Here is a 27,765-nt window from a genome sequence, read left to right as displayed (position 1 = left end):
CCGCCCCAGGCCAGATCGCACCTCACACAGGAGCCCCGACTCTTGCAGGTTAAGAAGACAGCACAGGAACAGCTGTAGGGGGAGGGGACGCTGCAGCAGGGGTAGGGGTGGGGTTCCCAGCCCTGAGGCCCTACCCAGACTCTTAATTACCCCTTCCCCCTAAGGCCCTTAAGCAGCCAGAGAGAAAGAGGGTGTCTGGATCGCCAGACCCAGAAGGGCCAAACCAAGCATGGTCTAACTGCGGGGAGGGGTCACCCTGACTGTTCCCACCAGGAGGAGAGCTGGGGAGAATGGTTTCTCAGCAAACCTGGAAGGTTCTGGGTCACCTCTGCCCTGGTTCCTCCTCCCTCCAGGGCAGGTGCTCGCCCTCCCTTGTTTAAATCCCCTAAGTGCCTATCCACTCTCGGTTCCTGGTGACTTGAAAGCAGGTGTTCAGAAACAACCGTTGAACAGCTCGGGCCTCACCTAGGATAAGTCAGCTTCACCTGGCCGGCAAGACTGATGTCCCGTCCCGTCCCCCCACCCGCCCCACCTCCCAGACACCTCAGAAATCCACACCCAGGATGCAGCCTGGAGCCCTTTGATTTTCCTGCTTTCAACCACAGTCAGGTAACCACCCTGCTTAGCCGAGGGTACACTCAGCTGGCCTCTGCACCCGGATCCCACACTCACGTTGGTGATCACACGCAGCTTCCGGATGTAGGAGACTTCTGTATGCAGGAGTTCCCACACTGCCTCCTGTTGGTGGCACTGCCGCCGGGTCAGCTTCTAGAGGGAGGGGCAGGACAGGTTAGCCAGTAGCCTAGGATGTGTGGGGACAGTCACGGAGGGTGGGCAACCCTGCACACAACGTCCTCATTTTTTTGACAGGAACACAGAGATCCGGAAGGAGAGGCATCCCCATCATTTGGATTGCGACTGTCAAGACACCCAAGATAACGCCACTATAGTGGGCTTCCTCTACCACAACACAGCCAAGCAGCCCCCTTTCCCCAGCTACACCCACCTCATGCCCATCAATGAGCTCCCTCCAGCTGTCCTCCAGCCTCAGGCTTGCGTTATCTTCATCCTCATCCTCTTCCTCCTCCTCCCAGGAGTCATGGTCAAAACGCAGCCTCCTGGGCATCCGGGGTAGCCCGAAGAGGCTGTAGGCTTGCAGTTTGCCCTCCAGCTGTTCCATCTTGTCCACTTCCTGGAAGGAGACCCAGGGCCAGGGTCAGGGTCAGGGTCGGCTAGCTGCTCTGCCCTGAGCCCTTGGCGCCACATACCCGCCCAAAGGCACTGGTGCTGGGGCTGGAGCTGAAGAAACCGCTGAAACGACTGGCTGCCCGGTTCTTCCAGCTCTCGCTGCTCCCACCGCCGGAGCCTCCACTGCTGCCAAGAGGCAGAGAACAGCTGGAAGGCGTGGAGGGCTCCTGCCCCGGGATGCTCGTCTCCCCCAGGAACTCAGACATGTTCTTGCGACGGCGGCCAGGGGCCTGGCCAGGGAGGAATGGTCAAGCGCAGCTCCCACTAGCCCCACAGCTCCACACTGGGGCTTCCGGAACACAAATCAACCACGCAGGCAGAAGTGTCTCTGCATCCTTGACCCAGGGTACCACCTCCTCTGAGACCAGATGTCCAGACACAGATTCACCCCAACTACTGCCCCAGGCCACCCAGCCATAAGCAGGGAACAGGTAGGAAGAAACTCAGGGTTACACACACACACACACACACACACACTAAGAAGCCCCCACAAGCAAGAGCTTCAAAAGGTTCCATTGGTGCTGAAGAGATGGTTCAGCAGTTAAGAGCAAGAACAAAGAACACTGGCTGCTCTTGTGGAGGGCCTGGGTTTGGTTCCCATCACCTACACGGTATCTGGCAACTGTAATAACAGTTCCTAGGGATCTAATGCTCTATTACGGCCTCCAAGGACGCTGAATGTATGTGGCACACATACATACATAAGCAAAGTCCTCATACACATAAAGTAAAAGAAAATCCTAAAAAATTTAAATGCTCACCGGGCAATGGTGGTGCACACCTTTCATCCCAGCACTTGGGAGGCAGAGGCAGGGAGATCTCTGTGAGTTTGAGGCCAGCCTGGCCTATGGAGTGAGCACCAGGACAGACGCCAAAGCTACACAGAGAAACCCTATCTTGAAGAGAGAGAGAGAGAGAGAGAGAGAGAGAGAGAGAGAGAGAGAGAGAGAGAGAGAGAGAGAGAGAGAGAGAGAGAATATCTCTAAAAGAGCCAGGAGTGGTGGTGCATGCCTTTAATCTCCTGGGAGGCAGAGCCAGTGTGATCTCTGTGAGTTTGAAGTCAGCCTCCGCTATATAATAAGTTCCAGGGACAGGCAAGGATACACAATGATATCCTGTCTCAAAGATAGATAGATAGATAGATAGATAGATAGATAGATAGATAGATAGATAGATAGATAGACAGACAGACAGAGAGAGAGAGATAGATAGATAGATAGATAGACAGACAGACAGACAGACAGACAGAGAGAGAGAGAGAGAGATAGAGAGAGAGAGATATGGATGGACGGACGGACGGACGGACGGACAGAACAACAGACAAGAAAAGGGACAAAACCCACGAAACATTCATACCCAGTGGGTAACATATTCTGACTTCCCAACACAAACATGCTGTTGGGAAACCTCATTCCTCCTGCCCCACAGATAACATACCCCACGTCCTCTGACTCCCTGGGCACTAGAACAGAGACAAAACCCACCATCTAGACCAATTACATACAGAGAGAGACCCCTGTCCACACAGCCAACCACACCTTGCAGAAATGGGACCCAAGCCCCAAGAGAGATGCCGAGGAGAGTCCAACATGACTCTTCCTTAGGAGGTTTCCTGCCCTACATCCGTCCCGACAGGCCCTCCTGCTCACCAAGATGTCCAGACTGTTCTCTCGGCGGCTCTGAGGGTCCACACGCTCCGATACAGGTGGCCCAGCTCCTGTGGGCCTCAGGATGGGCAGACTGAGGGACTTGGAGTCCTTCACTCCCTGTTCCACTTTGCCTTCATCTCCCGGCTTGGCTAGCATGGCATGTGGAAGCGCAAGATGCCCTCAGTGCCCAAGCACAGGAGGCACAGAGGCCCTAGTCCCCTTTCCCCTGAGGATTCCTGTCTAGGCCTCACTACCCTCCCTGGAAGCCCCACCCTGCCAACCCAGCAAAGACACCTGTATGTTAATGAGTCTGTTCAGGAGCATGGCCAATGGAAACCTGAGCCCAGGAAAGACTCCACAGCCTGGATGCCCCAACAAGCCCCAAACACCCCACCCAGCTAGCTGGCCCTGGAGCCTGCTGCTCTGCTCACCTTTGACCCTCAGGTAGTGTCCTCCAAACCGGTAGGCTTCAAATGTGAGGGACAGAGGTGTGTTGGATTGGTCCAGGTAGATATCCACTTTACCCAGTGCGATGCCTTTCCTTTCGAACACAGGCAGGAGCACCTCCCTGCCCCCAGGAAGAAAGGCATGTTTTAAGGGAGCGATCATGTGACTCCCCAGCCCATCCACAGACACAGTTCCAGCCACCTCCCCAATAAAAACACAAAACGCAGCAGGCACAGCATCTCACACGCAGGTACAGACACCCACCCCCAGGGCCTTACAGGTCCTCTTGGGCACACATGGAGGTACAGACACCCGCCCCCAGGGACTTAGAGGTCTCTCTTGGGCACACACTCAGGTACAAACACCTGTCCCCGGGGCCTTACAGGTCCCTCTCGGGCACACATGGAGGTACAGACACCCGCCCCAGAGCCTTACAGGTCCCTCTCGGGCACAGCTGTACAGTCAGGATTAGAGTGCACAGGTGAGCCTCGTGACCGTGTCACATCCACATGGGTCTGCCCACAGGAAGGGTGTGCACATACATGGGAGTGCATAGACACACGTATACACACAGAGAGACGCAGGCAGGCAGATGCTTGCACACACACACACACACACACACACACACACGCACGCGCGCCAGGAGCCTTGAGAAAGGAACTCCATCTGTCCTACCCCACTTCCTCCTCAGGCCCTACCCCAGTGACTTCTTCTTCATGGCCGGCACAATTTCTGTTTCAATGTCCACGTTGAGGTCAAATTTCAAAGTGAAACACTCCTTGCTTGGGTCCTGAGGGCACATGTATCTGTCAGCATCTCCACGGCCACCCCACTGCTTACCTGACACATCCTGTGGTCCAGATAAATCCCAACAGGGGCTCCCCAGTCCTACTCTTACTCCCAGAGTTCCACCGGTCCAAGGAGTTCCAACCCGCCCCCGCCCCCATCACATCTGGGATATGCAGGCAGCTCTGAGCTCATCTAGACCCCCATCTCTGGCTGGAGTTCTCAGCAGGGAGACTAAACTCAGGGAAAGAAAAGGCCTGGAAGAGAAGGGGGTTTTCTGGGAGCATGGCCCTCCTGGCTCCTTACATCTGTGTGCCTCCTTCTTGCTTTCTTCTTGGAGATCTTTAGGCCGGTGCTCTTCCGGTCCCTGTAGGGAGGCAGATATTGAGGTGCAGGTGGGTCCTTCCCAGTGTGGATGTAAGTGGGAATCTCCCACCCTTGATCACTCGGAAGTTAATTTGGATGCATTCTACCAGGCTGCCTCTGTGGGACTATCTGCCCTCTGGTGGCCAACAAGGGAATCACACACAATGGTTAACTAGTCAGGATGAGCCAACCAGGCGTGTTGGCCTGAGCAAGGGTCGTTTCCTCGAGAACAAGGCAAGGCAGGGGTGCAGAGGGATCAACCATCATCTCTGGAGAAGGACACTGAAGTGTGTGATCCCTGGTCTCACTCCTAAGGTGACGCTCTGTTCACAGACCACACCTACCCTCTTCCATCCACACAGTCCTCCTCTTCCTCCAGATCTGCAGCAGGGCTAGTGCGTGGGGGACAGGAGCGGGTGGAGACATTCCGGGCCAGGACAGAGCCTTTGAAGAAAGGGAGCAGGGGTTATAACCTGACCCCGCTCCCTCTATGATCCATCCTTAACCCTGAAATCAGCCTCTTCCAAAGGCAGAGCCTGGAGCTCCCCAGCGGCTCAGGCCCTTCAGTTCTGCCAAGAATGGGATGTTCGTTATTATCTATTTCCCCAGACCCTGAAGGACCACAGGCCTTTGGATGACATACCAGTGATGCCCCACTCCAAATACAAATCCACCTGTAGCCTCAGTTACCTTTCTACAGCACGAGGACCAGAAAGCCATGCCTCTGGAGGCTGCCTCAGACAGGGACCAAATCCACAGACCTTCCTTTTAGGCCTCCCCTCCCCCCTCTACCACGACCACACCTGAAGTCCCAGGAGCCCTGGAGGAGTGGAGAGTCCCTTTGTGTCTCTAACCAGCTGGGACAGGTGACAGTCAGACTGGGTTGTCTTCCAGAGCCATTCAGCAGGTGAGTGTCAAACCCAGGACCCATCTTTGGAGGCCCCTCCCTTGTGCCCCTTGAACCTTAGTCCCTCCCTGAGGAGGGTCAAGGTAGCCCGCCAAAGCTTGACCCCTCCCCCAGAAAGGTCAAAACCACTCCCCCAGGTATTTAAGACTGCTCCCCCCACCCCCATTGGTAAAGTTGGCAGCTTTTCGGTTCCCCTCAGGGCCACCCGAGAGCTCAGGAGTCCAATTAAAACTGGATATCTTTTAATTTCATATGGTTTGATTTGGCTTGATTGCGATTATTTTGCGTCGGCAGACAGCTCGCATTAGAAAATATTCCTAACATCTTGGAGGTCCACGGGGTGAGGGCAACCTTTCCCGTGGCCCACAGCCACGTGTTGAAAGCACCCTTGCCCATCCGCACCCCACCCCCCAGATCTCTGTGCCAGGCCACAGCGGCTGTGTCTTGGTGAGTCCCTTTTTTTTGTCCATGCTATAGGGTTTTGGGGAACCCATTAATGTTTACTTTTGTCGATTATCCGACTTTTGTGGGAGACGCGGGTGATGCCCAGAGCGTGACCCAATGACCCAAGCGGTGAAAGCTGAGGTGGATTTTGTTTTAGGGATGCCTGGCATTCAATTTTAACAGCCCCGTTCTGGTCTAAGAGCTTTTTTTTTTTTTTAAGTTTTTCGAGACAGGGTTTCTCTGTAGCTTTCAAGCCTGTTCTGGAACTAGCCCTTGTAGACCAGGCTGGCCTCGAACTCACCTGCCTCTGCCTCCTGAGTGCTGGGATTAAAGGAGTGCACCACCACCGCCCGGCCGCTGTATTAGTCTTAAGCCACACAGTTGGGCATAGACTTTTAAAATGGGCGCTTACAATTCTAAGCCAGATCCGCTATCGCCCTGGGATGCCTCTTACAAAATCTTTTTTTTTAAATATTTATTTATTTATTTTGTAAAACAATATTCTGTCTGTGGTGCAGGCCAGAAGAGGGCACCAGACGTCATTACAGATGGTTGTGAGCCACCATGTGGTTGCTGGGAATTGAACTCAGGACCTTTGGAAGAGCAGGCAATGCTCTTAACCTCTGAGCCATCTCTCCAGCCCTCTTACAAAATCTTTATAAACTGGGACTGTCTGATACAATCTGTCTCGAACGGCTAATTTCTCTATGCACTAAGATTTGGCCTCAATACTATCTTGACAATGAGACACATTGGCCACCAGAGGGAAACCTTGAGCTTACCGTCCTCCGGGACTTAGAAAATTTTTGTCGCCGTGGGGACAAGTGGACAGAACTCTCCAGTGTCTGGGCTCTGCGTTCTCGCCCCTCCCTCAGTAGCCAGTGTCTTGCAGCGCCTCCAAATTGCCGGTCATCTGGGAATTGAGACCCTGACAATTCCGGCTGGACCATGCAACCAGAGGCACTGGCACCTCCCCCGCTTGAGCCCTCACTACCCACCCCCCTCCTGAGGAGCTACATTCTCCACATTCCTTTCCTACCCTGCCCTCACCTACTCCCTCACTAGCTAAACGGAAGTTCAAGATCAACTGTCCCCTTACCCACCAACCTCCCTCCAGCCCCCTCCTCAGCATCTCCCAACCCTTGGACCCCCTATGCGCACTGGGCTAGCTCCGCCCATCCCTTCCCTGTCTCCTCCCATACCAGGTCACCAAAACTCTGCCCATATTCCATTTTCCCTTCCAGATATCTCTCAGATGGAAAAGCGGCTGGGTTCCTTTTCTGCTAATCCTTCTGCTTATTAAAGAGTTTTGTTATCTGTCCCAGGCCTACGATCTAACCTGGCATGGCTACTATGTCATCCATGCTTCTACTCGAAGAGCGAAGTAGGATTCAGTCAGCAGCTAGACAGTATGCAGACCAGACTCATCTGGCAGACAGTACGGTTCCTGTGGGGGAAGTGGCTGTGCCGGCCACAGAATCACACTGTGACTACCAACCTGGTCAAAGCAGCCAACAGAGGCAGGGCATCATGGTTTGTTGCCTCCTTCAGGGTATGGAAACGGACTCAAATCGGTTACAAGAGACCATGGTCCAATATACCAGGCTAGATCCAGCCTCCCCAGCGGGAGCCACGGTCCTAGCTACCCATTTCATTTCTCAGTCAGCACCAGATATAGGAGAAAGTTAAGAAAGGTTGAGGAGGGTCCCCAAACCCCTATACAGGAATTGGTGAAAATGGCCTTTAAAGTTTTTAATGCCCACGAAGAAGTAACTGAGTCTCTCCGACACACAGGCAGCAACCCTGCAGGCTCAAGCCTTAGCAGCTGCCCTAAGGCCACTGGAAGAGGGACAAGGGAAGTCAACTATAAGGCTCCATCCTGGTGGAGCCCAGGCTAAGTCAACCTCACCTGCGGGCTGCTTCAAATGTGGCCTAAATGGACCTCCTATGAGGCCATGCTCTATCTTCCAGCAACCTGGACAGTGGAAATCACAATGCCCCCGTGCGGGCTCGTCCTCTATGCTACGCCACGGAGGTCCAGGCTCACCAACATCGGCAAGTGAGACTGTGTCAGCCTTTAAACTTCTTAGCCTTGTAGAGGATTGATGCAACCCAGACTTGGTAATTCCCGTAACCCTATCTGAGCCTAGGGTAAAGCTGCAGGTAGCGGGTAAGTCCGTTAGCTTTCTTTTGGACACGGGAGCTACCTATTCTGTTTTAACATCTCACTGGGGCCTCATGTTCCCCTCATCAATTTCGGTTATGGGGGTAGACGGGACCCATTCCTCCCCATCTTAAAACGTTGCCACTGCCCTCAGGAAACCCCAGGCAGCGTATGCAGTAGTCACTTCCACTGACACAGTCCAAGAGACCCGCCTGCCAATGGGAACCTCCTCACAAATGGTTAAATTAATTGCCTTGACTAGGGCACTCCAGATAGCCAAGGGCCAACGGGTTAATATCTACACTGCCTCTAAATATGCCTTCTTAATAGCCCATACCCATTCTGCACTCTGGATGGAAAGGGGCTTCCTTACTACCAATGGCACTCCCATAGTTAACGGACCCCTTATAGCCAACCTTTTGGAGGCCCTCCAGCTCCCTGCAAAAGTAGCCATTATTCACTGTAGGGACACCAGTCCTCCAAGGACCCAGTGGCCTTAGGCAATGCCAAGGCTGAATCAGTGGCCCGGGGGCTTCCAGCTCCTCGGATTCCACAGAACATTTTGTTCTTAACTCCCTCCTATCAGCCCTGTTACCAACCAGAAGAGGGACGAGCTCATACAAAGGGGGGCACAGAAACAAAGGACGGCGGCTCTATTTAAATAACCGCTGCATCCTTCCTCAAGACCAGGCATTGTCAATCATTTCAGACATCCACCAGACCTTACACATGGGCCCTAAAGCTTTGTTCTGCTTCTTGAAGCCCCTTTTTGACCCCACCCATCTCTGACATCGTATTTCACAGGTTCACTCCTGCCAGACCAACCCACAGTGGGCTCTCCACATACGTCCCTGTCTCCTCCCATACCAGGTCACCAAAACTCTGCCCATATTCCATTTTCAGCTTCGTGGACACCGACCAGGTGAATATTGGCAGGTTGATTTCATCCATATGCCTACTCATAAAAAACTCCGTATCTGGGGCTGGAGAGATGGCTCGGTGGTTAAGAGCATTGCCTGCTCTTCCAAAGGTCCTGAGTTCAATTCCCAGCAACCACATGGTGGCTCAAAACCATCTGTAGCTGGGCGGTGGTGGCGCACGCCTTTAATCCCAGCACTCGGATCTCTGTGAGTTCGAGACCAGCCTGGTCTACAAGAGCTAGTTCCAGGACAGGCTCCAAAACCACAGAGAAACCCTGTCTCGAAAAACCAAAAAAAAAAAAAAAAAAAAACCCATCTGTAAAGAGGTCTGGCGCCCTCTTCTGGCCTTCAGGCATACAGACAGAATATTGTATACATAATAAATAAATAAATATTTTTTAAAAAAAAACAACTCCGTACACTTTTACAGGCTGAATAGAAGCGCTTCCGGCCTCCAGGGAAACGGCAGATGTGGTGGCTCAGGTACTCCTGGACCACATCATTCCTAGGACGATCCCACGGACCATCCAGACGGGTGATGGGCCAGCCTTCACTTCCAGGGTTGTGGGGCTTATGTCAGAAGCTCTCAATATCTCCTGGAAATGCCACACCCCCTACCATCCACAATCCTCGGGAAAGGTGGAGAGGGCCAATGGGCTCATCAAACAACAGCTAATCAAGCTCTCCATAGAACTCAGGTTATCTTGGCCTCCTTCTCCCCATTGCCTTTACTCACCTCAGGGCCACATTCCCCTAGGGCCTGAGCCCTTTTGAGCTGCTTTATGGAAGGCCCTTTCTCCTTAACCATCACCTCCCAGTCCAAACTCCCCCACTGGCGGGGTACCTACCCTACCTCTCCCTTTTAAGGTCCCTTCTCCGTTCCCACGCTGACAGTTGTCTCCCTGCCACCACACCAACGGACCCTAATGCCCCTAAACCTGCCCCACTCTCCCCAGGGGACAGAGTACTCCTCAAACAATTAACTCCTAGGTCTCTCGAACCTCGATGGACAGGACCTCACACAGTAATCCTCACCACCCCCTCAGCTGCCAAGCTCTTGGGACACCCATGCTGGTACCAACTCTCTAGGCTCAAGTGGGCACCTACTCAGGACACTTAGTCTGTCCAGCAGACAGGACCTTCCACCCTACGGTGGATGCCACAATGAAGGGCCTATCTGCTCCTCATCCTGGCACACTCATCTTTGGTGATGCAAACAAGACAGGTAATAACAATTTCTTTTTTCTCCTAGACACCTGCCTTCTTATCTCCTTTAAGAAGCAGATGCCTGGATGCATCTCCAGGATGACAGTGTACAGGATGCCTTTCCAGCCACACCTCTCGCTGTGTGGACCCACCAACACCCAGCTCTCCCCACACACACGTCTCCCGTGCCCGCAGGAAGTAGCCAGACTTGAGTCAACGCCCCTTTTCCAAAGAGAGCCTAAATGTTGGTCATAAGTATCACCTCAGCTTCCTATCACCCCTTATACAAACAGTCTGGAATGTAAATCCCAGTCTCTGGCCTCCATCTTTGGAGGCCCTACCCCTGTGCCCCTTGAACCTTGACCCCTCCCCAGGAAAGGTCAAGACCACTTCCCCATGGCTATTTAAACTGCTTCCCCAAAAGAAAAAAACATGTGGTCCTGCCCCCCCCGCCCCTCCCCTTCTTGTGGTCGCGTTGGCAGCTTTCCGGTTCCCCTTGGGCCACCCTGAGGGCACAGGAGTCCAATTAAACCTGGGTATCTTTTAATTTGGTTTGTTTTAATTTGGTTTGATTGGGATTTTGCGTCGGCAGAGAGCTCGCGTTAGAAAATATTCTTACAGTGAGGTTTCTGATTCCCTTCCCCAAGTTCTTTCCAATCACAGTGGCCACCAACCTGCTCTCCTAGGCCAGTGGCCTGGTGTGGAGAGTTCGCCCAGAAGCTGCTGGCCTCAAAGATAGGCAGAATGAGGAAGAAAGGGGGCTCCTGTGCTGACCCTGGCCAGCGGCAGGGACAGCGGCGGGAGGTAAGGAGGTTTATCTGTAAATTTGTATTTCGTTCTTGTGTTCTTCACGTGGCCCTCCCTACCAGGGTTCCAATAGCTAACCAAGCACCACTTCCACCAGGCCAGGTCTGCTCTCAGGCTTACCTTGCGGGGGCAGGTCAAAGCGAACATGTCCGTCATAGTGCATGGCGCTGTGGAACTTGCTGTCACAGGCCTCACACAGGTTGAGGGGCCCCCGGCGATGGAGCTGCTGGCAATCAGCATGGTGGCATACCTGTGGGTGAAAGGTGCAGTCAGAATGTGCTCCGGAGAGACACACCAACACTCAGACCACCGCTGTGGTCGTCCACCATCTTCTCCATGAGATGCCCTCTGCTCCCCTTAGCCGAGTCATCTGGACAGCCTTCCCGGGGCACCCACTGCCTGTTTCCAAGGAATGAGCGAAAAACAAGCCCTGCTCCTGAGACTTCAAAGGATCAACGGTGGGGCAGGGGCTACCGGACCTTTCTGGCAGGAAGAGCCCTCGGAAAGATGCTTGAGACTTCTTCAGTCAGTATCAGAACACCTTAAGCTGTGATTAGCATGAAAGTCTGGCTGCTTGGACCCTCGGCTCTCGGCTCTGTGGTCTGCCTGAGTCTCAAATAGTAGATTCCACCTAGATTGCTACAGACACACGCGGTGCTCCCGAGGAGTCCAAAGCAGGTGCTGTGGCTCACACACGCATGCCCACACCACACACACACACCCGCAGGCCTGGAGACTAGATTTGTATCTATCATATTTATCTATATTTATCTCTTCCTCCCCCTTCCTAGAGAGCTGTCGGCTTTGTAACCTTCTAACTGCCCAAGGCCTAGGAAATGGCCTGGCCCCAACGCAGACCCACTTCGCCTCCTGCTTTTCCACAAAAATTTTTAAAAATATCAAAAAAAACAAAATAAAAACCAGAAGCTAGCAAGAAGCCCACAGCCTCCAACCATGTCCACACCCAGGGCAATCGGGTCTTCCTATGATTGGCCCTGATCCAATCTGCAGCCAGCTCCTCCTCCCAGATCTGCCCTCACACTTTCACCCCAGACCTCCCATTTCCTGAATGGTCAGGTTTCCCTCCCTCAGCACAGGGCAGGCTCCCCCTCCGCAGCCGCACAGGATCCGTCTTCACGGCTTAAACGCAATTCTCCACTCTCCCTGCCTTGGCCTTGTGACAGATCTGGGTTATCAGAGGTTTCTCGTTTTGAGATGGTGGGAGTACTAGATAGGGCCTCGCTCTATAGTTCAGGCAGGCCTCAAATTCAAAGCAATCCTCCTGCCTCAGCCTCCCTAGCGCTGGTATTACAGGCATGAGCCACGGTGCCTGGCTCTCCCCCAGTTTTCATCTTTAAATAGTTCAAGCCCACAGAGAGTTATAAGAATAGTTCAGCCTTCTGGATTCTGAGACTATCTGCCTCCTCTCATCCTTTGTCATTGTGTCTCTGGTGCAGAAATCCCACACGGCCCTGAGTAACAAGAACCAGTAAGTCCTCAACCATGAAGCATTCCTCTCTACTCTCTTCTCGGCCTCACCAAGCTGCAAGAACCTGTGATCCTCCTCCTGAGGCTTCCCTACAGGACCTAGGATGACAGGCCTGTACCACCAGTCCTAGCTGATGTCCTTTTCTTTTCTTTTTTTTTTTCAAGACAAGACAGGGTTCCTCTGTGTAACAGTTCTGGCTGTTCTGAAACTCACTCCATAGACCAGACTGTCCTCAAACTCAAGAGATCTGCCTGCCTGCTGGGATTAAAGGTGTGTGTGTGTGTGTGTGTGTGCGCGCGCACGCGCGCGTGGATCAGGGAAAAACCTTTAAGAAGAAATTCTCGAGGGTGGTAATGGCACATGCCTTAAATCCCAGTACTCAAGAGGCAGAGTCAGATGGATTTCTGAGTTCAAGGCCAGCCTGGTCTACAGAGCTAGTTCCAGGACAGCTAGTACTGTTACACAGGGAAACCCTGTCTCAAAAAACAAACAAAACAACAAAAAAAGAATTCTCTACCCTGCACTGTGGGTTTCAGGGAACACAGGGAAACCCTGTCTCAAAAAACAAAACAACAAAAAAAGAATTCCTACCCCGCACTGTGGGTTTCAGGGATTGCGCAGGGTCATAAGCCTCTCCCAGCAAGCACTCTTACCTTCTGGGCCATCTGGTACACCAGCTCCCCTTTCTTGTTTATGTATAGATTTATTGACTTAGAAACAGGTTATTTCCTGCAATGCCCAGGCTGGGTACAAATGATCCCCCTGCCTCAGCCTTCCAAATAGCTGGGACTTGTGCCGGCAAGATTTTCCTCAAAACCCCACACAATGTCCAAACCTTGACAGAGCCCAACTATTGTCCTCTGTGCTCACAAGTCTTCTCCCAACCGGCTCAAGGCCTTCGCAAACCCTCCCACCCTGAACCCGACTGAAATCTAGGCTCACACAAGAATCTTCATTTGCTTCTCTTTTTTTACTCATAACATTGACTCTCTGGAGGTGTCTGAATGTTTGCCAGGACAGAACATCACTGATTCTTTTCATCAGAACACTGGATATAGCGATCACTTGGGGAATCTCCCTAAAGCCCCTTTCCTCCTTACAGTTTGTGTGTGTGCGTGCACACATGGAGGCCAGGAAAGTGAGTGAGTGTGAGTGGGAGGGGGCGGGGAGGGTGGGAGTGTAGAAGAGTTTCAGGTTGGTGGTTTCAAGCCACCCAGCGTGCGTGCTAGGCACTGAACCAGGTTTCTCCGAAGAGCAGCCAGTGCTCCTAACTGCCACCTTGCCCTCTACCTGCTCCTGGTAGTTAGCAAAGAGTTAATGGCTCACACTGAATCTGCCATCATCTCCGGTCACCTCAAGGGTGACCACAAACACTGATGGTTTGTGCCTGAATCAATCACTCCTGCCGTGGTGCAGGCTACAGGGATTTCCCTTTTCTTTGTCCTGGGCAGGAAAGGGAGGGCTAAGAGGCTCTCGTGTACCCCAGCTGGCCTGCAACTTACTATGTAGGTGAGAACGACCCTGCTGTTTCCCTTTTTGTTTTTATAGGTTCATTTTATGTCATGCACGTGAGTGTTTTGCCTGCTTGCATGTGTAACATGTGTACCGTGAGCATGCAGTTTCCACAGAGGCCAGAAGAGGGCGCCAGGTCCCTTGGAAATGGAGTTGCAGGTGTGCTTGTAAGTACCTGAGGGGCTAGGAAGGACTCTCAAACTTGTGTCCTTTGGAAGAGTAGCCAGTGCTTTTAACAGCTGAGCCTTCATGCTGCTGCCCTGAGGGTATCTCAGAAAAATGGAATCCTAGCCTGCTAACTCCCCAGCCCTTAGCTGGTTGGCTGTCCATGGGTGGTCAGAGGGACTCACAGCATATCCACTCAGAACCCTCAGTGACTCTTCCTCACTCTGAGTAAGAACAGAAAGTCCCCAACAGAGCCTGTGATGCTAATGTTCCTCCCTTTACCTTGTCTCCAGCCTGGCAACCCTGCTCCCTTCCTCTCCTGAATATTCCACCCTGGTGCCACCACACGGTGAGCCCCACAAGGACTGGTATTTTAGTCTACCCGACTCAAAAGCCTATCTCCAGGCCTAGACACACCCAGGCTGTCAGCTTTTGTGGCAAGTGCCTTTCCCCCACAGGGCCATCTTGCCAGCTCAGTACTTGTATGGTTTATTAGTGAGACACTGGAGGGTGTTTGGTTGAGAGTACCTGAACAGAGACGTCCACGATGACAGACAGACGGAAGATGGCCGAGACAGCGGAGGAAGGGACGGAAGTGGGGAGTGGCGGGAAGGTAGGGGAAAGTCAGAGCTCCTTTCCAGGGGCTGCGTTCAAGTCTTCTCTGTCCTTTCCTCTCAACCTCCTTTACACAGGTAAAGCTCAGAAGACAAACTGCCAAAGGTTGCACACCCAGCAGAGCCAGGGCTTGAAGCCAGCGTGTGGAGCGCCAGACCACAGATTAGTCTCATTCCTGCCACCGCCAGGTACCAGACAATGGAGAAATAAATGGGAGGGGGAGGCGGACCCGAGTTAGCCTTGAGGGAGGGTGGCTTCCAGGAAGAAACCAATCTGAGTCTGAGGCTTGGTGTTCGCGCTCTTGTGTCTCTCCTCTCCCCCAGAAAGGACCGTCGGCAGGTGGCCCACTTGCCCCAGGGGAGATGACAGGAACTGAGTCCTGTGCATTGGCAGCAATGGACATTATGATGACCCAGATTCCGGACAGCGGGTAGCCAGCTCCAGTTCCTGTGTTAATCCACTGCTAATGAAGGCAGGAAAACACGTACCTGCCTACAGCCACAAATCCCAGGGAAGGCAGAGAACAGCCTGGCTTTGTTCAGTTAGGGGCCTCCCAGCTTCAAGAGCCTCCTCCTGACAGTGATCTGGGGGGGAGACACCTGCTCCCCTTCAATCTTTGTCAGGCACTGCCAGGCTTCTGGCTCTAGCCCCCCTGCTGACTAGGATAACTTCAGCCTATACACCAGCTAAGCCTGGTTCTGGCTCAGTGTGACAGACAGTAAGGACTGCTCTACGTCGTGTGTTCAGGAGAAGGGTTCCCAAGTAGGGGCCACAATTCTGTTTTTAAATTAAGTCAACATCAAGACAGCAGATTCGGGCAGGACGAGGTGGCTCAGGCCTTTATGCCCAACACTGGACACAGAGTCCCGGAGATCTCTGAGTTCAAAACCAGTCTGCTATTCCTAGTGATTCCAGAACAACCAGAGATACCCAGTGAGACTCTGTCTCAAAAGTGAAAGTCCAGGAGCAAGAGCGGATTTGTTCAGTGCCTTCTGGCTGATGCATCAGACATGGCAGCGATTGCTGCCTCCACCTCTCCTGGCCTATAGTGTAGGTTCAAGGGACCCACAGGGTCAGTTTGCAGGAACTGAACCTGAGTTTCCATACAAAGTAAGCAGGCTGTTCTGGAATCGCCAGAGAAAATCACAAGCTCAGATCAGAGGTTGAGGCCGCGCCTGGCAAAGCCCTCTTGGGTAGCCTTCCCACTTCCTCATATCCCTCTTGCCAAGTAACAGAGTCTCCCAGCACTAACTAAAGTAGGCTCTTTCCTGGCGCTAGACTCTCTGATCTTTCTTCCTAGAATCCCCCGACTTCCTTACTGTCCTCCAAACCCACCTCCATATGAAACAGCACCCCACTCCACAGGAGAAAGTCAGCATGTCGGTAGGGAAGTTCCTCTGGAGACAGACACACACACACAGAGGACACAACCAACCCCCTTCCACCCCACTCCTAGGCCAAGGCACGGAGCTCGGAAAACAGGGTCCCTGCTCACACAAGGGCCTAGACTAAGGGCAGGAGAAGCAGGGCCTGAGGGTGTGGGACAGAGGAAGGAAGGGGGGAGGGGCGGCTTGGGCCCCACAGGTGTGTCCGGAGGCAGCAAACACAAAAGGCCCAGGGGTTGAGGGGCATCTCTGCCCACCAGCTTCTTAATCCCAAGGTGGGGACCCCCCTCTCAAGCCCCCACTCCCAGCTGTATACAGTTCACAGGTTCAGCCACCCTGGCCCTCTGGAGTGGGGGACAGAGAGGACCCAGTTAAGCATACCCGCTAGTCTTTGGCCCACCCACGTCCCCCTACCTGGCTGTCGCTGCTGCAGGTGTGACCCCCGACCCAGGGGGACTGGGAGTCTGGGGAGGGCAGCTCGGAGCCCGGCCTGGTTGCTGCTCGGCGCCCGGAGACGCCGGGTCCTGTCCCCATGGTGGCTGGAGGAAGCGGCGGTCTGCACTGCGCTCAGGACAAAGCGCGCAGCCCCGCTTCCTGCCATTGTGCAGTAGCGCCTGGGAGGGGGTGGCTGGATCGGTGACACCCCGCGGAACCCCAGCCACTCCCAGGCAGAGCCACTCAGCTTTGAGTACAGCTTGGAGACCCTGCCTCTGGGACTGAGCCCACCCCAGGGGCTCGAGACACAGCACAAGACGGGTGCAGCAGGTTTAAGGATCAAATCCCTTAGGATCCCGCCCTGGGCCAACTCTTTGCTGGGACTCTGGCATCTTGTTGCATCCTGTGTTGAGTCCCATGCCAGCTCCATGCAAGGTTCTAGGGGACCCCCACCAGACACACCCACATATAAACCCCAAGCAAGAGCCTGGGGATCTCTGCTCCAGGGGCAGAGGTAGAGACTCCAAGGCAACACCTGACCTGGGAGAGAAGCGGGAGGTGCGGGGAGGGCTGGTGAGAAAGAGTGGAGGAGCTGGGCAATCTTCAGCTGTCCCCCGGGAGCTGGGCCAGGGAAACCCCTCAGCCAGGCAGGCTTTCGCGGGAGGTCACTGGTATCGCTAGGACGGGGCACTGACGCCAGAGGGCGCTCAACACAACATGACAAGCCGCCAGCTCTCCCCCCCCCCATGGGGGTGGGACTGTCTCCACTCTGGTTATCAAGGGTTTCTACACTCATTCCAAGGAAGCGGGGTGGGGGTGGGGGGCCGCACTAATTTTTTGGTTGGTTGGTTTTGGTTTTTCAAGACAGGGTTGATCTGTTTAACAGTCCTGGATGTCTTGGAACGCGCTTTGTAAATCAATCTGGCCTCAAACTCAGAGATCCGCCTGCCTCTGCCTGGGTGCTGGGATTAAAGGCAAGCTCCAAAACCTCTCAGCTGAGGGGTGCGGAGGACACCACTATTATCCCTTCCCGTTACCTAGGGGATAAAGCAGACTTAAAAAAAACAAGTGCAGAGTCATGGCTAAGCCCAGACTGGTTCATACAAGAACTCACTGTGTAGCTGAGAATGACCTCGAGACAGGGTCTCCAGAAACTCCAGAAAGCTGCGATCACCACGGTTTCAATTTTGTTTTTAGAGACAGGGATTTCGAGTGCTGGGATTAAAAGCCCACACCACCACCGCCTGGCCACGAGCGTTATTAATGGATGTCAGTTGTCAACCTGACTACATCTGGAATGAACTACAACCCAGAAACGGAGGACACACCTGTGAGATGATGATTTGCTTGGTTTGAAGGAGATGAATCCACTTCCAATCCAGACCTCTGAGGCAGGAAGATACATCTTTGATCTGGGTCATACCTCCTGCTGGAAGCCCAAATAAGGGCATGGAAGAAGGAAGTTTTTGCCTGCTAGCAAGTCCATTCCTTTCCTGGCACTAAGACTCCTTCAGGATTCCAGAGTCTACCATACACCAGCTGAGAAAGTCAGTCTTGTGAACTCCTGGACTTTCCAGTCACAGCCCGCCATGACTGGATCAGCTGGCGCATAGTGATTCTATATAAAGAGATTCATTCTATAAATTCCGCTATTCTAGAGACCCACACCTGGTTCCCCAGTTCTGGGAACCGAGTGCTAGGCAAGCTTCTACTGATGGAACGATATCCAAGCCCTGCTTTGTTAACAGAGCATTGTTCAAAGACAGGATCTCACTCTTGCAGCCAGCCAAGGTTGGCCTTGAATTTGAGCCAATCCTCCTACCTCAACCTCTTTTATTTTATTTTATATTTTTATATGCACAGGTATGAAGGTGTCAGATGCCCTGGAACAGGAGATACAGACAGCTGTGAGCTGCTATATGGGTGCTGGGAATTGAACCCAGGTCCTCTGGAAGGACAGCCAGTGCTCTTAACTGCTAAGTCATCTCTCCAGCCCCCTACCTCGGCCTCTTAAGCGCTGGGATTATAGGAGTGAGCCACCATGCCTGGCTTAAACGCAGACCTCTGACTCAGGTTGTGGCATCGCTTCTGTGGGCACTCCTCAGTCCCCTCTGAGGACCACATACTGCCAACTGGCACATCTACCCCCTAGATAGCCCCTGCATCTGACACCGTGGAAGACAGCAGGAAGCAGGGACTTCTGAGATGGTTCTTAGGGCAGCAATTAAGCATTCACTTCAAGGGCTACCTTTATCCCCAAAGCCAGATCACTCACCATCTACAAGTAACTCCCCTGAAAACCAAAACAAAAAATCTCACCAGAAACTGATTGCCCTCATCTCCTAGGTGGTCCCATGTAGTCATCTGTCCTCTGGCCTTCTGGCTGACAGCCCTAGGGCTCCCCAAGCTCAGAGCCCTCACCCCTCCGTCCAGAACTGTATGTGCTCTCGACCTTCAAATGGTTGGCACAGGGCCCCAACCCTACCTCCCCAAAGGACTCTCAAAAGTAACGCCGTGGCCTCCTCCTTAGTCCCTAAGGTCAAATGAATCCCTTCTTAGCTTTCTTATAACATGACATTATTCTGCTTCCTTGTTCTCCGTCATTCTTTCCTGCAGAGGCCAGCGGCCTAGCTCTCTGGCTCACTCGGTGTCCTCGGCCTTCAGCACACAACCACAAGCAAGAGCAAAGGAAGGGTCTTCAGCTAACGAAGAACTTGGGACAGAGAAGTTCTCAGGGAGGTTATCCCACCTGGGGCCACGGGTCAACCAGAGCCTTCCCCACAGCTTAACTAAAAGGATTTCTCCCTCTTCCTGGAACCTATAGGTGACCTTGGGCCTGCTGGCCTCAGAAAGGTGAGCTTCCATTCAAATTCTGGTGGTCCTCAGCCTGTCCCACGGTCAGAGGGCTACTGCCTTCCACTGAGTCCTCCCAACTTCCTGTCCAGGAGTTTGAGCATCAAATCCCACTCAGACTGTGGAGACAGTGACTGTCCCCAACTTAACAGGAAGAAGTTAAGGCCCGAGAGGCGGCAGGTTCCCCAAGGTGGCTAGTACGCAAGTCGGCAAATGCACGTCTGTGCTTGGAACTGCTGCCCACAGCTCAGGCCCAGGGTGGGGCCGGGGCATAGCACAGGCTAAGTGCTGGTTTGGACAAGGTCTTGAAGACTACCTTCTGGAGAAGAAAGCAGAGCTCAAAGACAGCTTGGAGGGAATCCCAATGGTATGAGGGTAACTAAGTCCCGGAAAGTAAAGATCACTGGAGCCAAGACATTTTACCTCAAGAGGACTTCCGAGTGACTGGGCTCTTGTCATTCTCTGTCTTGGCTATTCTAGCGTGGGGGGGGAGGGGGGAGGGCTGCTTAGGGGACCAGGAACTGCTGCCCCTTGACCAGAATGTAGGGTCAAGTTAGTGACAGAGTGGGGGTGAGGGAAAGAGCCAAAGTTCCTGCCATGAAAGGGGAAAAGCCTCCCACCTAACAGACTGCAAGGAGCTAAGGGGCAGACCTGAGGTCCTGGCCCTTGGCTCCCTGAGGAAGGGGGCCCCTTTCCAGACCAGCCTGGCTCCAGGGTGTGAGTCAGGGCTGCCTTGCTGAAACTGATACCCAGAAACCAGATGCAGAAGATGATAAATATTGGAGTCTCTGAGGCACCCCAAGCAGGCACTTTCCTCTCTAGGACACTTTCCCCAACCCCAGAAAGTCAGAGGATTCTGTGGCCATCGATGGTCCACACAGGGCCAGCCTGGAATAAGAGGAGTTCTGGATCCAGTAGGAACTATGGATCTGGGGCAGGACGCGGAACCAGCTCGGTGTTCGGCACACAGCAGATGGCCCCAAAACAGCAGCCTGGGTTCTTGTCTGAAAGACACACTTGCCCTAGGCTTCTCTAGCAGGGCTGGGCTCCCCTGAGAGATGGCCCAGGGCTCTACCCGCCACCTCAGATATCCAAGGGTGGAGCCTGCATGCGTGGGCAGGCCAGTCAGGGTGGGGTGGCTCTGCCAGGCAGCTCTGACTGCAGGCGGTTCACGGGCCTCTTCCTTTCCCGAAGGCTGGGCCTCACCCTTTTGTCCTATGGGTCTCCAGTCCTGCTTGGAGGCAGAGCCTGACCTTAGACAGATGGCACAGGAGCAGAAGCCAGACTACAGCTCCCTCAGCACAGGCCCCTTCCTTAGCCAAGGTCCCGGCTGGGCTGCGGTCTGTGAGTTTTACCCCCCCTAAGGCAGCACCCGGATTCCAGGGACCTGCTTCACCAGTGGCGCTCCAGAGGATCATGAGGAAGGAATCCTTAGAGGTTTTGTGCCCCACCTAGCCCTGCTCTCGCCCAGCGGCAGCAATCTTCTCACTGTGTGAAGGCAGCGCTGGCCGGCCACCACTAGAATGTTCCACAACAGCTGTTGTGTCCTAGTAGGCACTGGACCTTGATGTGGGACCCAGGAACAGTAAAAACCCAAGAGCAAGGTCACTGAGGAGGGTCACCCAAGGAAGGGGAAGCATTTGTAGGGCCTAGGGACCCTTAGACTTCTCTTTCCCTGTCTCCCACCAAGACTGGCAGATTGGTCTCATTCATTGGTTCATCAGGCAGCCTGAGGCACAGCCTCTTGCGACCCCTGCTGGCCCCCAGGGACCTTTTCATCTGAGACCAATCGGGATTCCCGCATGGGACAGGGTCATTCCCTACATCCCCACCCTCACTAGCCAGTGGCCCTCACCCCACGGTCAGACACAGGAGCAGTGTTTGAGCACATTCCCTCATTAAATAAGAAGAGAGGTGTCAACGGGAACCCTAAGCAGGGAACTGCAGGCCTTGTGAGGCCCCCTAACCTGGACCACTGAGGGATGACACTGTCTCCTCCTTATAGCCCAGGCTTGAGCTACACACGTCAAACCCAGAGGTGCAGAGCCCAGAGCAAGGAGAACAGCAGACACGGGCCCTGACTCACCCATCAGGCTGAGACATAAGGTGTCACGGCAAAATCCTGCTCACCAACCAGAGGGTGGCAGGAGGCCAAGCGGTGGCTCTGGGGGATAAGCTAGGATCCTGGATACCAGGAGTGAAGAGCGGGCTTCATGGCATGTGACAGGCTGGCACTCCACCCATCTATAGCAGTCAGAGTCCCCGGTCCTTCACCCGGGTTTCAAGAGAGGACATAGGGAGAGGAGGGGCTGTGACAAGAAGCTGTCCCGACAGGAGCAAGCAGGGGACCAGGCTGAAGCACCTGCAGCCTGAGTCTATGAGGAAACTGCCTCAAATCAGACTGGCTTCTGGGTATCTAAACAGGGTGTCCCAGAGGTGTGCCTGCCTCTCTCTGGTTCCTTACAAAAAACACGCATTGATTTCTATTTGACGTGTAAGTATTTCATCTGCATGTACGTATGTGCACCACAGGTGCGCTTGGTGCCCACACAGGTCAGAAGAGGGTGTCAGATCCCTTGGAACGGGAGTTATAGACAGTTGTGAGCTGCCATTGGGGTGCTGGGAACTGGATCCAGGTTCTCTGCAAGAGAAGCCAGAGCTCTTAACCAATGAACCATCTCTCCAGTCACCTTACCCCCTTTTGGAGAGGATTTCATTGTATAACCCTGGCTGGCCTAGAACTCTCCATGTAGACTAGGCTAGCTTTGAACTCACGAGTTCTTAGTATTCTGAATGCTGGGATTAAAGGCATGCGACCACACCTGGTGTGTTGTTTTTATTTTTATGTGTGGGAATGTTTTGTCAGCATGTATATATGTGCACCAGGTGTGTGCCCGGTGCTGGAGAAGAGACTAGGGTGTTAGCCCCCATGTTGTGATCCACCATGTGATGCTGGCAATAGAACCCGGTCCTCTCCCAGAGCAGCCAGTGCTGCAACCCCTGAGCCACCTCTCCAGTCTCCCTCTCCTCTATGCTTTTTTATTTATTAAAGATTTATTTATTTTTATGTGCCTTGATGTTTTGCCTGCATGTGTTTGTGTGAGGGTGCCAGATCTCCTGAAACTGGAGATACAGACAGTTGTGAGCTACCATGTGGGTGCTGGGAATTGAACCTGGATCCTCTGGAAGAGCAGCCGGTGCTCTTAACCACTGAGCCATCTCTCTAGCCCTGCTTTTTTTTTTCTTTTTTAATAAAAGGTCTTGCTATGTATCCATCCTAGGCCAGCCTCAAACTCACAATAATCCTCCTGCCTCAACCTCTTGAATACTATAATTACAGGCATGTACCATCATGCCTGGCTGGGGCCCTTTGCAATTGGCCCATGCCTGTCACCCTGGGTGGATTGTAGCTCTCCTCTCTCAGCAGCCTGTAACTTACTTAGGACTGGGGGGTAGAGAGCCACAGTGGAACAAACGACCCAACCTTCTTTCCTTACCCCAGAAGGGTAGAGCTGGGGTTCCAACTACCAGCACTGGCTCTGTGGAACTGGACTTCACCAGGCAACTCCTCTCCTCTGATCTTACTTGCTGGGCAGGTGCCCCGAGTTTTCAATTGCTTCCCTCAGATTATTTAGCCACAGCTTAGGCAATCGACACTCATGGCTTCTCTGGTCCTGCCCTGTTCAGCAGTGACGGGACCACCACCCGCTCACAGCTGACCAGCCTCTAAAAGGACCATCACCTCCAAAAGCCCCCAAACCTGGCCATTCCCAAGGGAAGCTGGTATCCTGGCTCTCACTCCCAAAGCACTGCCCAGAGAACAGGCCAATCCTGTCACCTTGCTCATGGCATCCCACCTACCCCTGCTCAGGGACATCACAGGTGCAGTTCACTCTCTCCTTCGGCCCCGAGGACACAGGCCTTCACCTGGACACAACCCCAGATTACTCCTTTCTCCACTCCACAACACTGAGAACTCTGGGGGTTACATCCATACCCACTCCATCAATCCTAGGCTCCTCATCTGCTTGAATATGCTCAAGGACGGGGGGGGGGGGCTCATGACTAGACAATGGAGGAACAGCTCCAGACGCTGAAAACGTCTCTATATAGAATCAAATCTCGCCTCCCTAGCCAGGCCCTAAAGAGCAAAACCTCTCTCCCTCTCTCCCTGGTGGCTGTTTGGGACCCTAGAGCAGGAAGTCCTGACTGAGGCTCAGGCCCTGCCTTGACGAGTCATCGGCACAGCGTGTTGGTCACTCTGCGGAAATGGAGTTGCCTCTACCACCCAGAGTGGGCTGCTGGCACAAGGCACACGCTGGGGCTAGCACAGGATTCTGAGCAAACACAGCTTCTACGTCAACATTCCCAAATCCTTCAGTGGTCCAGTATCGGCCCTCTGCCATGTCCCCTTATGACCCAAATTGTGGAGCAGACTTACCAGAACGCTTGCCACAAGGAGGCCCAGCAAAGAACAGGGCATCAGTCACCGCCCTATGGCTATTTTGTGGGAGGGCTAAGGACACCCATGACACTCACCTGCCTTGGTCACCCCCCACCCCCAGTGTGTAATATGCACTTGTCGGGCAGAGTCTGGTAGGGAGCCCTGTGAAGTCTCTCTCTCAGGGAGACACAGAGGGCACACCCAAAGCCTGGGAGATAGGCTTGCTGATTCCCCCCACACAGTACGGATGAAGTCCATGACGGCATCGAGCATTCCCATATGCCGTGGCATGCACGCCGGGCACTGCACTAAGCACGCTACACAAGGGGCTTCTTTTCATCCCGGACAACTGAAAGAGGCGCACTGGACTGCCCAGGGTCAGACAATTGCAAAGAAATCCTGGAACTCGACAGTATGAGCTATGCATCCTCATCCTGGACAAGGAGAAGCGGTACCACGTCTCTTTAGGGTCTCCACGGCATACAGCCCTGCCACTCAGGACAGGACACGTAGAGTGCTCCTAATGCAGCCCACCTTCCTTCTCTTCAGGGTCTGTCCTCTACGGACCGCTCTCCCAACGCCCCTCCCCTGCTCACTCTGTTCTCTGTCTCCACACCGCCTATTCCCAGGACCAGAGTTGACTTAAGAAAGTCCACCATGGTTACCCTGGCTCCAGTGAGTTCCAGAGACGGAAAGCCGGGGTGAGGCAGATCTCAGAAGTCCCAGCACCCAAGGGAGCCCCCACCAGACTCAGGTGCAGCCCTGTCTGCAGACGGCCTTTCCTGCTAGCAGCTCCTGGTGCAGCTGGAGATTGAGACCTTATCCTCAGAGAGTCTCACCCTGGGACAAGCTCCACCACGTAGGCAGGTTCCTTTGCCTCTCTGAGTCTGAGCTTCTCCACGGCACCTGGTACATCACCACAGTGCTAAGTCAAAGCACCAACAAGAATCTTCGTCATTCTCTCCCCGAACCAGTCCCTGTCCTCTCTGCCTACCTCATCATCCCCTTCCCTGGCCCACTCCTGCTTTCGTCCTGTTACCGCCCATACCTCCACTTCCGTCAGGGTATCCTCTCCTTGCTGAGCTGAAACCCAGCAGGCCAGGGTATGTCTGAAGGCTACAGAGGGCCAGCTGCTGAGACCAGCCCTCTTCTCGTGCCACTTGGGGCCCTGTGGGGGGTGGGACAGTGTGTCTTGTCCCTCTGTCACCCCTTCAGGACAGATGCTTCAGGCTCCCAGCAGATGTGCTGAGGGAGCACTGGCCAGCTTGCTTGCCAATCTGGGGGAGAGGCAGCCAGCCAACACCAGAGCCCAATGCCAGGCACCACCCGTGCCAGCAGATTGTATCTGACATCACTGCCGCCCCCTTGCCTGGTGACCACGGCAACTGGAGGCCGCCCCCTTCTCTTTCCACCCCCAGAACAGTCCTCATGTTCCTTCTGACCATGGGCCCCCTGTACCGGATGAATGGTGGCGGTGGGGCGGCATTTTAAATCTCCCCCACAGCTGGCTAGGGCCAATCTGCGTAGCGGTAGGAACGTGGGCGCTGGCTTTGCACACCTGACTCCTGGGTTCGGATCCCCAGACTACCACTAGCCGGCCATGTGTTCATAGGTCGACCATTTCAGTGCCTGAGTCTCAGTTTCCTCATCTATTCCATAGGTGAGGGGATTGAGGCCAGGACCTACCCCAGAAGAGAGGAGCAAGCTGCTACAGCTCTCTCAAGAGCTATTGTCACACAAATGTGCTAGGAGTGTGGGGCCTTGTCCAAGTCACGGGACCTCTCCGAACCTCGGTATCTTCATCTGGAAAGCAGAGTGACAATACCTTCCCTGCTGAGCTGCCACAGCCTCGGGTAAGCACAGAAAACGTGTGGCATGGAGCCCAGGGCATCAAAAGATATTCTTGCTGCCACCTCTCTCCCTGGCTCCCTTCTTCTCAGTTTATCCAAGGCCAGTGGCCCCCCTCTCCTCCCCTCTGCCATCTCCACGGCTGTACTCAAGCCCCACAGTACCCCAGAACAACGTCCAGGTCTGAAGTGCGGCCAGGTGCCGAAGCAAACCCTGGGGACCGCTTCCCTTCCGCTGTGGCTCCCATCTTCTCAGGCAGTGACAAGGACCCCATGAGGCTGATCTTGTTTTGATTAAAGTCCCCCCACTCCACTGTTCCTCGCCATGGACACCTCGCCTCCTAAACCAGCCACCCTGAATCCAGAGGGCACCGCTATGCCCTGGCAAGGAGACCATGGATGTCCTGGGAAGTGAAAACTTGTCCTCCCTGCCCCAAGCTATCCAGTCCCCTACCTTGGCAGCCCGGCCCTTGTCCATGCAGGCTGGGTTCTGGCAGCGCAGCCCCTTCTCTTCTGCTGGGCTCTGGTCTTCTGTGGAGAAGCAGAGGGCATCAGTTCATGGATGGTGGCGGGGACCTACCCTCCCCTGGGCCCTGGTGGCCTCCAGACCAGGGAACTGGTAGGGCAGACTGCTCAATCCTGCCTTCAAAGGAAGTCAGTGTCCTTTTCTCTTTTAAATGCCAACTTATCTGCAGGGGAATCTGTTTGCAGAGCCTTTTTCTGTGTAGTTCCCTGGGGAAAATTGTCCAGATTCCAGGGGGGAGTCCTTGGAAATCAGCTACTCCCTCCCTCAGTCCCACCAGAGGGAGGGGGGTAACTCAATGGTCTCCTGGGGCCCCAGACTTTCTAAGCTATTCCAGGCAGGGCCACGGGGAGGGAAGAGGGGTTCAAGGGTCCAGGATGCCCTTCCTAGCCTAGTTCACTAAACTCAGACCCTTTGAAGCTAGACATTCCCTTCCCGAGGCCTGGGGCGACCTCTGTTCCCCGCTGTCCATCTCTGACCATGAGTTTGGCCCCCTCCAAGCTGATGCCTTTTCTTCTCGGGGGCTGGGGCGCCGCAGCGAGGGGGCAGGGGCGAGGGCAGGGCAGCTGCAGCCAGCCCCGGGTGCAGAGGCCGGCGTCCACCGGGCTCCAGCAAGGCCCTCCCCAGGGGCAGGCCCGGCCCCCACCATGCGCGGAGCCCTCCGAGCCACCCTGGCGACCAGCCGGCCTGCAGGGCGGGAGCAGACGTCCGCCGGGTCGCACTCACCCATGGCGCCGAGCCGCCCGGAGCCGAGCGCGGGAGCCGGGAACCGAGCGCGGGAGCGGGGAAACCGAGCGCCGCGGCCGCCTGGCGCGCGAGGCGGGGCGGGGCAGGTGGGCGGTGGGAGGAGCGCGGGGCGGCCCGCGGGGGGCGGGGAGCCGGCGGCCCCCGACGGCGCCTCCCCCAGAGACGGGGTGTGTCCCAGGTGGGGTCCCAGGCCCGGCCCTGCTCCCCGCCCCGCAGGCCTCTCCACGGATGGCCGCGCGCGCGCCTAGTGCCCCCCGATTCCTCTCGGCCTCCTGCATCGTGGGCCGCACGGCGGCGGTGGCAGAGGGGGCTGTTGCTGAGGCCGGAAGTGCCTCCAAGGAGAAGGCGCCTCCTGCACCCAGACACGCGGGTCGGCGACACACACGCACCCCCACTGCTCCATGCCGCACCCCCACTCATTCTGAAAGGCTGCCACCCGCGGTCCCAGGGTCTAAGGACGCGGTGGAGGTGGGCGGGCCAGGGGCGGGTGGCCTCCTTGAAAGGCAGCTGCTGTGGTTTTAGTGTTCCCAGCTCAGCAAACACACAGAACTTAAGTTTCTCAAAATTTCCAGCATTCCCCCAAGCAGCTCAGCACTCAGAGACCGCCCCTCCCAACCCGGCAGGCCCTCACGGGCTGGGTTTTTTCGGCTAGTTAGGAAGGTTTCCCTAATGGTTTATGGAAATGAGATTACCAATAGGTGGACAGCTTTTATTGTTGGGTTGTTTTGTTGTTTTTGAGTCAGGGACTCACTGTGTAACCTCGAACTTACAGAGATCCACCTGCCTCTACCTCGGGAGTGCTGGAA

General features: G+C 54.5%; 1 protein-coding gene across 12 annotated transcripts in view; it reads right to left on the bottom strand.

Moving 5' to 3' along the window:
- The window catches only part of Plekhg5 (pleckstrin homology and RhoGEF domain containing G5), a 45,639-nt gene that overhangs the window by 4,831 nt on the left and 13,043 nt on the right, over positions 1 to 27,765 (bottom strand). For 3 of the 12 annotated variants that reach the window (XM_075946464.1, XM_075946453.1, XM_075946454.1), the window contains 11 exons: positions 26,144 to 26,220; positions 11,065 to 11,194; positions 4,841 to 4,940; positions 4,437 to 4,497; positions 4,043 to 4,134; positions 3,329 to 3,465; positions 2,898 to 3,046; positions 1,269 to 1,478; positions 1,007 to 1,192; positions 673 to 768; positions 22 to 72 (listed from right to left, as the gene is read on the bottom strand). In XM_075946464.1, coding sequence (XP_075802579.1) covers positions 22 to 72; positions 673 to 768; positions 1,007 to 1,192; positions 1,269 to 1,478; positions 2,898 to 3,046; positions 3,329 to 3,465; positions 4,043 to 4,134; positions 4,437 to 4,497; positions 4,841 to 4,940; positions 11,065 to 11,194; positions 26,144 to 26,167 — 1,236 coding nt within the window. In that variant the 5' untranslated portion in view covers positions 26,168 to 26,220. Of the gene's footprint in view, positions 1 to 21; positions 73 to 672; positions 769 to 1,006; positions 1,193 to 1,268; positions 1,479 to 2,897; positions 3,047 to 3,328; positions 3,466 to 4,042; positions 4,135 to 4,436; positions 4,498 to 4,840; positions 4,941 to 11,064; positions 11,195 to 16,524; positions 16,720 to 25,528; positions 25,579 to 26,143; positions 26,221 to 26,691; positions 26,811 to 26,938; positions 27,068 to 27,765 lie in introns of those variants that run through there. The other 9 variants (XM_075946457.1, XM_075946460.1, XM_075946463.1 and 6 more) reach the window with 9 other exon arrangements.

The sequence above is a fragment of the Microtus pennsylvanicus genome, chromosome 13 (assembly GCF_037038515.1).
Source record: "Microtus pennsylvanicus isolate mMicPen1 chromosome 13, mMicPen1.hap1, whole genome shotgun sequence".
Taxonomy (NCBI): domain Eukaryota; kingdom Metazoa; phylum Chordata; class Mammalia; order Rodentia; family Cricetidae; genus Microtus; species Microtus pennsylvanicus.
The sequence above is the reverse complement of the archived record's forward strand: the minus strand, read 5'-3'. Positions and strand labels throughout refer to the sequence as shown.